The following is a 13061-nucleotide window of genomic DNA, read 5'->3' on the forward strand; positions in this document are numbered from 1 at the left end:
GGGGGTAGGACAGGACAGACAGGACAGAAGCAGGGGGGCAGGACAGGACAGACAGGACAGAAGCAGGGGGGGGAGGACAGAGCTCTTACCTGGGAAAGCCTCTTCCCCACCGGGGCTGCCATCTGGAAGGGACGGAGGTGCGACGTGCATGGTTAGCGGGCGCCATCAGCCACATGGCAGCAACACGTTCACTACAGTACAGTACAGTAAGCAGGTCTGGGCTAGCTAGCTAGCCGTGGAGGCACAGGGAAGGACGCTACGGTACAGTACAGTAAGCATGGTCTGGGCTGAGCTAGCTAGCCGTGGGAGCACAGGTAAGGACACTACAGTACAGTACAGTAAGCACAGTCTGGGCTGAGCTAGGTAGCTAGCCGTGGGAGCACAGGGAAGGACATAGCACACGGCACTTTGGCTCGAAGCAGTACCGACACGAAATGAGCACACCAACCGAATATCAGCGCTCAGCCTTGAGAGGTCAGACAAGAAACACACGCACACACACACACACACAGGCACACAGGCACATAGACACACAGGCATACACAGGCATACACACACACACAGGCACACACACGCATACACACACACACGCACACGCACACACACGCACGCACGCACACACAGGCACACAAGCACACAGACACACAGGCATACACACAGGCACACACATGCACACGCACACACACACACACACACACATACACACACACACACAGGCGTCTACAGACGTCTGTCTGTAGTAATGGTAACAGACAGCAGACATCTTGTTCAGAGACACAGGAAAGAGAGAGAGATAAAGGGATAATGCTATTCATACTGTGGTCCTAATGGCCCCCGAGAGATAACAGATAACCATGGAGACGAAGCGTGTGACCCAGATGACACATCAAGTGGGCAATCTAGAGTGGTCCTCTGTGGGCTCAGTTGGTAGAGCATGGCGCTAACAACAACGAAATATGTATGCAACTCACCGCAATGGATAAAAAAAGTGTCAGCTAAATGGTATACACTTTATAGTATACACTATGAACCTCTTTGTCTATTAGAAATATAGTAGTACGCTTCTCTTTAAGGTTGACAAACATATTGTTGATGAGCGTCCCTTCACGTTCACCCCGTCAGCATTGATGAGCATCCCTTCATTAACACTAGAACGTGAATAGAGAAAGATTTTATATCTTTGCAAAATGTCAAATTTCAGGAACCTCCTTTCATGACTTCAAAATCACATCAGGATAAGCTAGTTTATAAAGCGATATTGCCATTTTTTTTTCTGTGTAGGAAGCAGGCTAATTTACAAGTGGCTAACTAGTGGTCGTTGTGTGTAAATAGCAGCTTAGCATCGACCCCCCGGGTGTTGACCCCCGAGTGTCCCCGTGTCCTCTTTTAGTAGGTAAAAAGGCACAGCTGTTCTAGTGTTAATAAAACAACCACTTCAAGTGCTACCACAAGAAGGACGGTGCGTCCGCAACGATCAGGAGTTCCACCTTTGGGAAAACAAAGTCGAGCTCATACCGATGCCATAAATGCGCTAAGCGCTACGAACGCGACAGCGGGTGTGATGGTATGAAAGTGAGCTTTTGGCAGGCGTGGCGATAGAAGGCATGCTTGTGTGTCCCGAGGTAGTAAAAGAAAAAAATCTAAAGAGATCAACTGAAGGCCAATGACAAAAAATAGACTGAGAGACTTGAGAGTGAAAAGCGAAGAGGCGAGGAGATAGAGGACACCTACGGGGGTCTCCGTCGGGGCTGGCTGGGCATGCGGGAGGGCTGGACAGAGACAGAGCGGGCAGGGAGGATGACCACGGTGAGGAGGAGGAGGAGGAGGGAGAGGATGGGGATGACGATGATGAGGGAGCAGCCTCCTGCTGGACGCAGTCCGGGTTGATCCAGAAGCAGCGGGTCCGCTGGTTACCTTTCTTACTGGCTCCGCCACCGCCGCCAGCGCCGCCCTGCTGGTCGGCCTGGGTCGGGTCTTCGCTGCTGTCGCTGGCGCTGGGCAGGCGGTCCTTCTGGAGCAGCTTGTCCACCCGCTGGATGATGCACTCCAGACTCTTGTCCACGTTCACCCACACTTTCTCCTGGAAGGAGGGGGGGGGGGGGTAGGGGAGGAAGGAAGGAAGGGGGAGAGTGGGGGGGGGGGGCAGGAGAATTAGCTGGTCAAGTGGTAGGAACCGTGAGACGGTACCAAAGTCGTGGGATTCGGGATAGAGCAGCAATTGTGGGATCAGACTGTAGTGTGAACAGGCAACTCTCAAAGTTAGAGTCTACACAGTTCTCACCCTACCAGGTCAAACCCACAGGGAAAAGCCTGACTGTTTGGAGAAAGCAATCACAGCTCTCAGCAAGCCATACTCAGGCAGCAGACTACTAACTAACTACTATAGGCAACACGTCCTATCAAAAATCCTAATAATCACTGACTAGGTAGCATAAACACTGACTAGGTAGCATAATCACTGACTAGGTAGCATAATCACTGACTATGGAGAATATCAACGTTTTGAGAGGAGAAGCAGCAGCCAAATCCTGCCAGCATCCTCTCACACCTCCTCCCCCCTCCCCCCACACAGCGCCCCCTGGTGGTGAGCCTTACCCACTCCTCCTCGTGCCAGTCTGCGTGCAGCGAGGTGCAGCTGTTGCTGCCGCTCCACTTGGCCAGCAGGGTGTCCTGGTCGTTGCGGAGGACTACGTGTTCGGCGTCGGCGGAGGGAGACGCCTTGGAGGCGATGTACTCGGGGCGCGCCGCATTCAGGGCCTGGATGGCCGAGGCCAGCAGCTTGCAGTCACACACCGTCACCAGCTGGCGAGTCTGAGGGACGGGAGAGGAGGAAGAAGAGAAAGAGGAGGAAGAGGAAGAAGAAGAGGGACATGGGGCTCAAGAATAAGACCAAAGAATAAGACCGAAAAGAACGTACGCCTGTACGCCGCAACTGCCGAATGTAAACAGAACTGGAGATTAGACTCGTCATTTCTGGAGACAGGCGTTGTGATTGCAAGCTAAAAAAAGAAAGAAAAAAAGAAAACGGTAAGTATGTTTCGATTTGGCCCAATGTTTACTAAACTTGCAGGTAAGATAAGATTCATTTACCAGAATTTAGCGTTAATTAGACTCTCTATTGCGAGCAACCCCTGTCTCTAAAAATGAGTGATATCATAGAGCATTTTGGTGGGATAACGAGTACCATGGTACCATGTGAGGTAGCAGGTAAACGTCACATGGTTTGGTGTGAGGAGAAGCTCATGCCATGTTCGCTGACCCCACCTGCCATGTGTGATTCACCAACCCAGAATGGCTAATGCCTCAGTGACATATTATTTCCTTCCTGCAGTTTCTGAGGACAGGATCGTTAATAACCGTTGGGCCTCCTGTGTATTCATCTTGGAAGCGAGGCTGATTGATCTGCAGTCAACAGGAAGCTCTGTCGGTGAACAATGTGGAAGGACAGCTTGTACGTTAGCCATGACTTTACGGCTATTTCATGTCCATCCTACTTAACCGGTATTCCCGTGGTGATGTCATACGGCTGAATAAATCTACCTGAGTCTACGGCTGTTTCCTCTGTCGCCTGGCTGACGCGCAGACCAATGTGGTACTCAGCAAGAGTTGCACCCACTGGTCTAGTTGACCAACTAGTCCTCGCTCTCATTAACTACCAGGTTTAACGGCCATTATTCGAGCCGGCTTCCAAGCGATTGGGTCTCACACACTTTGTGTTTGCATTTGACTCCTTTCGTTAGAGTGAAAAGTGATGGGGCGGTTCTTAAGATGTATACATCATGGTTTGATGTATACATCAGGGGGTACCACCAACCACCAACCACCGTGCCGACAACATCAAAGACCTTCGCCGGATGTTCAGTTAAAAGATACAAGATACAGGGGGTACCACCAACCACCAACCACCGTGCAGACAACATCAAAGACCTTCGCCGGACTCAGAAGTCCTGGACTACGACGTTGCTTTGGCAGAGCCGCAGTACACAGAAGGTCATGCGATCAGGAGCTCCTGGTCGTACCCAGGACTAGACTAAAAACTAAAGGGGACAGAGCGTTTGAGGTGACGGCCCCAAGACTCTGGAATGCCCTCCCCCCTGACCTGAGAGCCGCTCCCGCAAAACTCATTTTTAAACGGTTTAAAGATTAAAGACTCATCTGTTTAGGCAGGCCGTTAGTCACCTATAGCCATCTTATGTTCCTGTTTGTGTTCTGTTTATGTTGTCCCTTTGGAGTGGTCCTCCGTTTTTGTTTTTAATCCCAGTGTTTCCTCTATATGCATTTATTGGTGGCGGGCCGCCACGAATGAATTTCCTCCGCCACGAATTGATTCAGTCCACAAAAAAAAAAAAAAAAAAAAACATAATAATATACAAAAAAATACAAAAAACATTTTAGCTGATTAAAATATATCTGATCCTAGATCAGCGCTATAATGGATGTTGACTAAAAGTGCACCTAAATCCACGCCCATCTCTCTCTAACCGCTGATCCAAAATCAGATTACCGGTAATGACATTAGGGCTACTCCCGATTGGTCTAAATGTGAACCGGCATGAGAACCGTGCAGACTCAACCATCCCCGCTCAGCTTCCGAAATGCTCGGGCGCCTGTGTTTTCTCCTCGCAAATAACGGGCTAAAAGTCACCGGTAGTACCATCTAAAAGATACAAAAAGCTGATCTAGCTAGCTAGGTGCACAAATAAGATATCACGTTAAATAACAGCGACAGATGGATGGATTTTTCAAGAAAAAAGATGTCCCAGACACTTCAAACATTGCTGAAGCTAGCAGTGGCTATGAGCGATACGAAACTGCATGGCTGGGTGTCGTATTGCAGGATTTAAGTTTCTCTATATATTTCGGGACGAGGAGCAGCATGGCATGGTCGGACCTTCCCAGCGGTGCCCTCGGGAACGAACGGTAAGCCTCGTTGATAGTAACGTAGCAGTGGTCTAGTATGTTAGCTCCTCTGCTGGGGCATGACACCTGTTGTTTGTAATTGGGAAGTTCTGTTGGTGTGATTAAAATCGCCGAGCACAATAACTGCTGCGTCGGGATTAGAGTTTTCCACAGAGGAGATGTAGGTAATACTTGGGACATTGCAATTGAAATTGCGTTCAAAGTAAAACACACACACACACGCAAATATTGACAGTAGAGCTTGGCTTGATAGTGTATATCCCCACTGTGCTGGGTCGCCTCCACACCTGGCACCACAGAGGCCCGTTAATAAGACTGCTGTCTGTGGATTAGTTCGAAAAAAATGTGTCCAATACAACGTTGTAGTTGTTTAGTACAAATGGGTCTATAGCAGCTAGGTAACATTAGCCCTGTATCAGAGTCGTGTTGTTGGGTCTTGTAGCAGGGTTAGCTATAGCAGCTAGGTAACATTAGTCCTGTATCAGAGTTGTGTTGTTTGGTCTTGTAGCAGGGTTAGCTATAGCAGCTAGGTAACATTAGTCCTGTATCAGAGTTGTGTTGTTGGGTCTTGTACAGCTCAAAATGCAGATAAGAGAAAGTATAGGCTAATATCAAACAACAATCCTAGAGATGACTAACTCAAACGTACGCATAACTAAATAAAAGCAGGCCAACTAACGACAGCTACACGCCCTCAACTGGGAACATAAAGGATAAATGAATTTTGCAATCGAAAAAAAAAAATCTCGCGAGCGGACAGAGCTATCCGCCACCAATGGAAAAATTCCTGGAGGAAACACTGAATCCCTTTTGATGATGTTTGATGGCACTTTTCTTTTCACCCATTTTATCCCTTATCTTTGATGTAAAGCACCCTGTGCATCCGTGCTGTGAAGTTTTACTTACCGGTACTTACTTACTTACTTAGAACCGCGGTGCCATCAGGTTTTGGAATCAACACACTTTAGTGCCTCACCTTGTCATACATCATGGTTGGTTCAGTTAAAGACACAACATACAGGGGATACGCCAACCAGGAGATGTGCACCAAACAGGGGGTACCACCCAGCATCATAGAGCAGCGTTTCCCAACCTATGGGCAGCGGCCCCCTGGTGGCCCACAAGGGCACTGCAAGTGGGCTGCCAAATCACAGGCAAAGAATAATAACATTGACCAAAATCTTTTTAATAAAAAAAAATAATCGCGGTACTATCTTTTTTTTCTTTAAACCTTAAAAAAATGCATCTTCAGTGTCATACTACTAGGCCTACTGCACTGTATGTATGATGATTGTATGATGATGCATATGAAATATCCAATACGAACAAGAGAATACTGATGAGACACCCCCATAAAAAAATGTATGCGTGCGTAAAATGCCTGTGTGGGCCGCGAATACTTTAGAGAATTGTTAAGTGGGCCGTGAGTCCAAAAAGGTTGGGAACCGCTGGGCATAGAGCACAGCCCTTTTAGAAAAGAGCTTCAAGAGCTTCACCAGACGCAGAAGTACGGGACTTGGGAGTCTCTTTAGCCAGTCTCTTTAGCTCAGGCCCTCACCTTGTCGGCCAGGATGGCCAGGGTTCTCTCCAGGCCGTTGGCAGAGCGGTCCTTGGCGGCGCGAGACAGCCTCTCGGCGTAGTAGCTGACCTGGGTCTTCAGGGTGTTGATGTGGGCGATGATCTCCTTGGCCCGAACGATATCCTGAGGGATGTAGACGATGGACTGGGAGCTGGACAGGGCGCTGCTGCAGGACACACACACACAGGCAGGGGGGGGGGGGTTGGAGGGTGTAGACTCTGACGAACACAGACATCAGACATACAGTACACACCACACACACCCAAACAGACGCACAAAACAGACACAGATAGAGCAGACAGACCTACACAAAATGTGGTCCAATTGATACATTCTCTGTTTGACATAGTGAATCCCAAAGAGTGGACTCGACAGGGTTGAGTGGAATTGAAATGGAGTCGATTCCAACAACACCGTTTGAATAACCTTCTCTGCAGGTCCAGGACTGAGGTGAACATTCACATGCACATGCCTGCTCAGGAAACACACACATCACACATCACACACCCCCAGACAAAGACACACACACACACACACACCCCCAAGCACACACATCACACCCCCCCACCCCCCCAAACACACACATCACACACCCCCACCCCCAGACACAGACACACACAAACACCCCCAAACACACACACAAACCCACCCACACACCCACACAAACACACACACACGCCCTCTACACCCACCCACCAACCCACACACACACACACACACACACACACACACACACACACACACACACACACACACACACACACACACACACACACACACACACACACAACATGAATGGTGGACTCAGGCAGACAGATAAATAAAGACAGACTCAGTGGAAGGGCATACTTTGTCCAATGCACAAAGCAAACAGTGGTGGGAGATATGAGCAAAGAAAAGAACCGTAGGAACTCCACAACTCACCCTTCCTCCTCATAAACGCTGATTAGAAAATAAAGATGTCATTAAAAAAAACAACTAGGAACATAGAATCATAAGAAGAAAATGCCATGGCTAAATATAATACATAATTCTAAGCTTATATTATGATAACTTAAAAAAATAAATAAAATAAAAAGATATATGAAATAACATCAAAACATGTACCATGCAACAACACAGGGACTAAAGTAAAGAGGCAAGCTAGAGAAGGAAGTAACTTAGCTTGATGAGTGAGACAGTATGTCATTGAGTTTAATGAGACATTCTGTGAGATCTTAATTAGGCTTGTTTTTATTATTTATTTATTTATTTTCTCATTCCTTTCATGTTGACTTTGTTGAGAGAGAAGCAGGGGTTGTGTGTTTAGGAGTAAACATCAGAATACATTTCTTAAAACGATATAAAAAAGGCAATAACATCCTAAAGCGATGATTATGATATTTATGCACTAAAAGCAGACATGCAGTTCAGTTTATTGCTGATGCAGTTTGTTTAAAAATCCAAGCTGAAGCATTGGAGAAGCTAACGTAACCTGTTAACAGAGAACCACTTTTACTGAATATCTCTAAGGTTCCAAGGTTCTACTTCAGAATATATCTAAGGTTCCAAGGTTCTACTTCAGAATATCGCTAAGGCTCCAAGGTTCTACTTCAGAATATCGCTAAGGCTCCAAGGTTCTACTTCAGAATATCTCTAAGGCTCCAAGGTTCTACTTCAGAATATCTCTAAGGTTCCAAGGTTCTACTTCAGAATATCTCTAACGGCCAAGCTCCACCATGGCCATCGAGCGTTGCGTCTAATGTGCGTTGCGTCCGAAATTGGGATCAAATGCATTGTAATCAATGAAAGGTGCTCCACCTGCTGCGTAGCGTCGCGTCAGCGTTGCGTCCGATGGCTGCGTCCAAAGTAGACTTTCAAAAAAGTTTGATTTTTGACGGTGGATGGACGCAGACGTCACAATGAGACGCCCCACGTGGGGCGTCAATCACCGCACCTGTGGTGCTCTTGTTGCAGGAATGGATACTCTATGTATCAGATGAATAAACGTTGGTATGATCATCATCTGACATGTCTGGAGTTTAGAATGATAAGGTTCTATCTCCGTTTAGAATGATAAGGTTCTATCTCCGTTTAGAATGATAAGGTTCTATCTCCGTTTAGAATGATAAGGTTCTATCTCCGTTTAGAATGATAAGGTTCTATCTCCGTTTAGAATGATAAGGTTCTATCTCCGTTTAGAATGAGAAGGTTCTATCTCCGTTTAGAATGATAAGGCTCTATCTCCGTTTAGAATGAGAAGGTTCTATCTCCGTTTAGAATGATAAGGTTCTGTCTCCGTTTAGAATGATAAGGTTCTATCTCCGTTTAGAATGAGAAGGTTCTATCTCCGTTTGTATGTAACTAGATTTATGGTTAAGGATAGGGTTAGATTTAAGGTTAGGGCAAGGTTTAGGATTAGTGGTTAGTTAGTTGAAATGTTGTTGACAGTTAGTTGAACATCTACTGAACTAGCAACTATCTATTTGGGAATATGTAGATAAAATATTACCCTGATTGGAAAATGTTCTGTATGATGTTGTTATTGTTGTGGACATAATTGCAGTCAAGGGTGAAATTATTCCCGTATCCCAAAAATGCCAGTGGAGCTAGAGTAGAACGTTGACGTTGACGCAACGTTGACGCGACGCAGCAGGTGGAGCTTGGACAACGGGAAGTTGACGCAACGTCGATGGCGAGTTGACGCGACGCAGCAGGTGGAGCTTGGCCGTAAGGCTCCAAGGTTCTACTTCAGATTATCTCTAAAGGCCAATGCACACAGCGTGCGATTTCTGTTGCGCGTCAACATTCCATTTTGAAGTTTGAATGGAAGTCTATGAGAACATCTCATCTCAACACACACGGCCCCGATTTTAATCGCACGGCGAAAATTCGATTCTATTCATTTTGAAGCTAACATTTGCAAAATTTGACAGTGCGACAAAACTTGCACGCCGTGTGCTTTGTCCCATTCAAAATGAATGGAATCGAATTTTCGCCGTGCGATTAAAATCGGGGCCGTGTGTGTTGAGATGCGATGTTCTCATAGACTTCCATTCAAACTTCAAAATGGAATGTTGACGCGCAACAGAAATCGCACGCTGTGTGCATTGGCCTTAAGGCTCCAAGGTTCTACTTCAGAATATCTCTAAGGTTCCAAGGTTCTACTTCAGAATATCTCTAAGGTTCCAAGGTTCTACTTCAGAATATCTCTAAGGTTCCAAGGTTCTACTTCAGAATATCTCTAAGGCTCCAAGGTTCTACTTCAGAATATCTCTAAGGCTCCAAGGTTCTACTTCAGAATATCTCTAAGGCTCCAAGGTTCTACTTCAGTTCACCTCCATCTCCTGGTCCGACATGGGAGCCTGCCAGCCTCCCTTCAGTAAACCACATCATTTTGCAGCAAACTGAGCTTTGTCAATCTGTGCCAAGAGACTCTGCGGTCGGCCAGCCCAAACAGATGATGTTCACAGGGTGACAGTCGATGACACGCCATACATTTCTTAATTTCCCCTCTGGGATCAATAAAATACCACCTACTGCATCTATCTATCTATCTATCTATCTATCTATCTATCGTCTCTAGAACACACAAAAGAATCCCAAAGAATATGTCTTGAGACACTTAAGATAAGATAATGGATCTGTACTTCCCAGCTGCTTGGCCTCAGCTGCCCCCTTCCCCAGGGCTGGAGTGTGACATGATAATGTCACGTGGCTCCGTCAGTAGAGCACGGCGCTAACAACACTTAGGTTGGGGGTTCGATTCCCGCTGGGACCATATATATATATCGCTTTGGATAAAAGCGTCAGCTGAATGGCGTATGTTCTTATATATTATAATGTACCGTCTCAACTGTGCTCTAAACCTAATCTAGTCTAGCTATTCCTCACACCCTGTTCCAGCCTTTACTCCCTCCCTACTCGCCTTTGCTCCCTCCCTATGAAGGCCAGGTTTGAGTTGTTGCTATTCCAGGCGTTGTGCGTGATAGCCTGGGGCCTAATATTTCAAAACATTGAATCTGGATCAGAATGATATCTGACGAGGATCGGGATGGAGCTGGCTGTTTTCCCCTATACGACTCCAAATCAGCCAGATGATATGATCCTGGATCGCCCCCCAAAAAATAAACCTGTCTGGATCTGGATTCATTCTGATCTAGATGAAAAGTGTTGAACTCTTGGGGCCCTTGGGGACAAGGTTAGTTTCAACCTGGTTCTTCCCCAGTACCGAGCCCACCATCTCCTCCCGGGTTCGACCACTTACTGTTTCTTGGCCTCCTCAAACTTCTGGATGAGCTTGCGCAGGCCGCTGTTCTTGAAGCCCTGGCAGTGGGCCGCAGGGGCTCCGATGGTCACCACGTCATACGTGTGGTCTGGGAGGGGGGGGGGGGGGGCGGCGGAGGACAGGAGATGATGTCAGAGGGGAATCAGAATAGGATATCACACATACACGCATGCACGCACACACACACACACACACACACACACACACACACACACACACACACAAAGAGTCACTCACACTCACAGAGAGAGACACAAAGAGTCACACACACACACACACACAAGAGGCTCACCAAAGCCTGACTCGTCCTGCACCCTCATCCTCTGGACGTGCAGGTTGGTGGACATGAACTCCAGCTTCCTCTCTGCCTTCAGGTTACTGGCCTTGAACGAGGGACCTGTGAGGGAGAGAGAGAGGTGGGGGGGAGAAAGGGGGAAAGAGAGAGTGGGAGGGACAGAGAGACAGAGAGAGGGAAAGAGAGAGAGAGAGAAGTACAAGAAAGGAATAAATTGTAAAGATATTATGAAAGATTTAGCACAAATTGCAACTAACCTTGTGTGTATGTGTGTGGTGTGCGTCTGTGTGTGTATGTGTGTGTGTGTATGTGTGCGTGTGTGTGTGTGTGTGGTGTGCGTCTGTGTGTGTGTATGTGTGTGTGTGTGTGTGTATGGGCACTAACCCTTGTAGTCGTGCAGGTCGCCTAGCGTCTCCTGGTAGGTGAGGATGGTGGTCTGGTACTGAGTCACGATCTGACGCCGGAGGTTCTCCCAGCAAGGAGACAACTCCCCCAGCTCCTCTAGCTCACACACTCTGAACACAGGCGTGCGCACGCGCACACACACACACACACACACACACACACACACACATCAATGAAAAAGAAAGATCCCCAGGACTCCGTCATAAAGAGACTGTCTGTGTGTGTGTGTGTGTGTGTGTGTGTGTGTGTGTGCGTGGCGAGGGGGTGTGTACCTGGTGGCGTCCTCCTCTAGCAGCAGTTTGACGTACTGTCGGGGGATGTTGAGAGACAACACACTCTCCGCCATCTGCTCCAGGACCCGCAGGTGGTTCCCGTCTGTGGTGGGGAAGCGGTACATCCTAGACATGGTGCCCCCGAACACTGAACACACACACACACACACGTACACACACAGACAGACACACACACACACACACACACACACACACACACACAGGAGCAAGCAGACAGACAGACAGACACACACAGGGACAGACAAAAGGCACGTACAAGCACACACACACAGTCAGAGACAGACAGACAGACAGACAGACAGACACAGACACACACAGACACACACAGACACACACACACAGTCAGGGTCAAGCCGTAATGATATCAATATCTCCGAAACTGGAAATGAGATTTAACAGTCCAACGCCAGGTCATGAGGGACGGACGGATGGACGTGCACGGAAAACACTGTGAGCCCAGAGAAGCTTTTTTTTTTTTTTTGCACACAGATGGAATTACTGATAGAGATATGTATGTGTGTCTGAGGAGGGTTACACAGAGCTGGTCTCGGCGGACAAGTTATGAGAGAACACCGCCGGTTACACAGCTGCTTACCAGACGAGGAGATGAAGACAGAAGACAAATAATTATTCAAATGAGATGTGAGAAACAACAATAGAGGCTTGATGAGTCATCAGGTGAAGAGGAAACGTCTCAGGCCTGCACTATACGTACAGTGTTTCCTCTACATGCATTTCATCGTGGCGGTCCGCCACGATGGAATTTCCTCCGCCACCATTCAGATTTCTCAACCAAAAAAAAAAAAAAAGGTTTAGGCCGCTTTTCAGACCTTCACAGCGCTAGACACACCCACAAGCGCTGAAACTGGACCAGTCCGTGTGTGTCGCGAGTATTGAACTTGAGGCTGCGTCCGTAAATTCGCTCTGAGAGCCCCGGAGCGCACACTGGGTTCAACGTCATAAAGGGACCAAGTCATTTGATTGGACAAGAGGCATTCCGTGAGTGCTGATCAGATTTCCAGAGCGTATTTACGAACGCGCCCTGGCTGTCACCCGAACACCGCGAGCTAGCGTAGTGTAGTGTAGTATAGGATGCGTAGTGTAGTGTAGTGTAGGATGGAGAGAGAGAGGAGAAGCCTCTCTATGTGTTACCTATGTCCAGTGTACTAGAACCACTCTAACAGGAGTGTTTGTCCGTGAATAACACCGGCTATGCCCGGGGTAGAAACACAAGACTATAGCTGGATAAGGTCTACAGGTCTACACGGTCATTTTAAGCCGTCGACCAGCCCTCTACGACCA

The 13061-nt window shown here is 47.6% G+C and overlaps 1 protein-coding gene across 2 annotated transcripts in view; it reads right to left on the reverse strand.

Moving 5' to 3' along the window:
• Positions 1-13061, reverse strand: part of inpp4ab (inositol polyphosphate-4-phosphatase type I Ab) — a gene marked incomplete at both ends in the record, with an annotated part of 33943 nt that overhangs the window by 13806 nt on the left and 7076 nt on the right. For both annotated transcript variants that reach the window (XM_080530638.1, XM_080530637.1), the window contains 7 exons: positions 1915-2080; positions 2596-2811; positions 6479-6665; positions 10746-10854; positions 11059-11163; positions 11446-11576; positions 11739-11886. In XM_080530638.1, the coding sequence (XP_080386764.1) occupies positions 1915-2080; positions 2596-2811; positions 6479-6665; positions 10746-10854; positions 11059-11163; positions 11446-11576; positions 11739-11886 (1062 nt within the window). The remainder of the gene's footprint in view (positions 1-1914; positions 2081-2595; positions 2812-6478; positions 6666-10745; positions 10855-11058; positions 11164-11445; positions 11577-11738; positions 11887-13061) is intronic.

Source organism: Nansenia antarctica (genome assembly GCF_963989245.1).
Source record: "Nansenia antarctica genome assembly, chromosome: 5".
Classification (NCBI taxonomy): Eukaryota; Metazoa; Chordata; class Actinopteri; order Argentiniformes; family Microstomatidae; genus Nansenia; species Nansenia antarctica.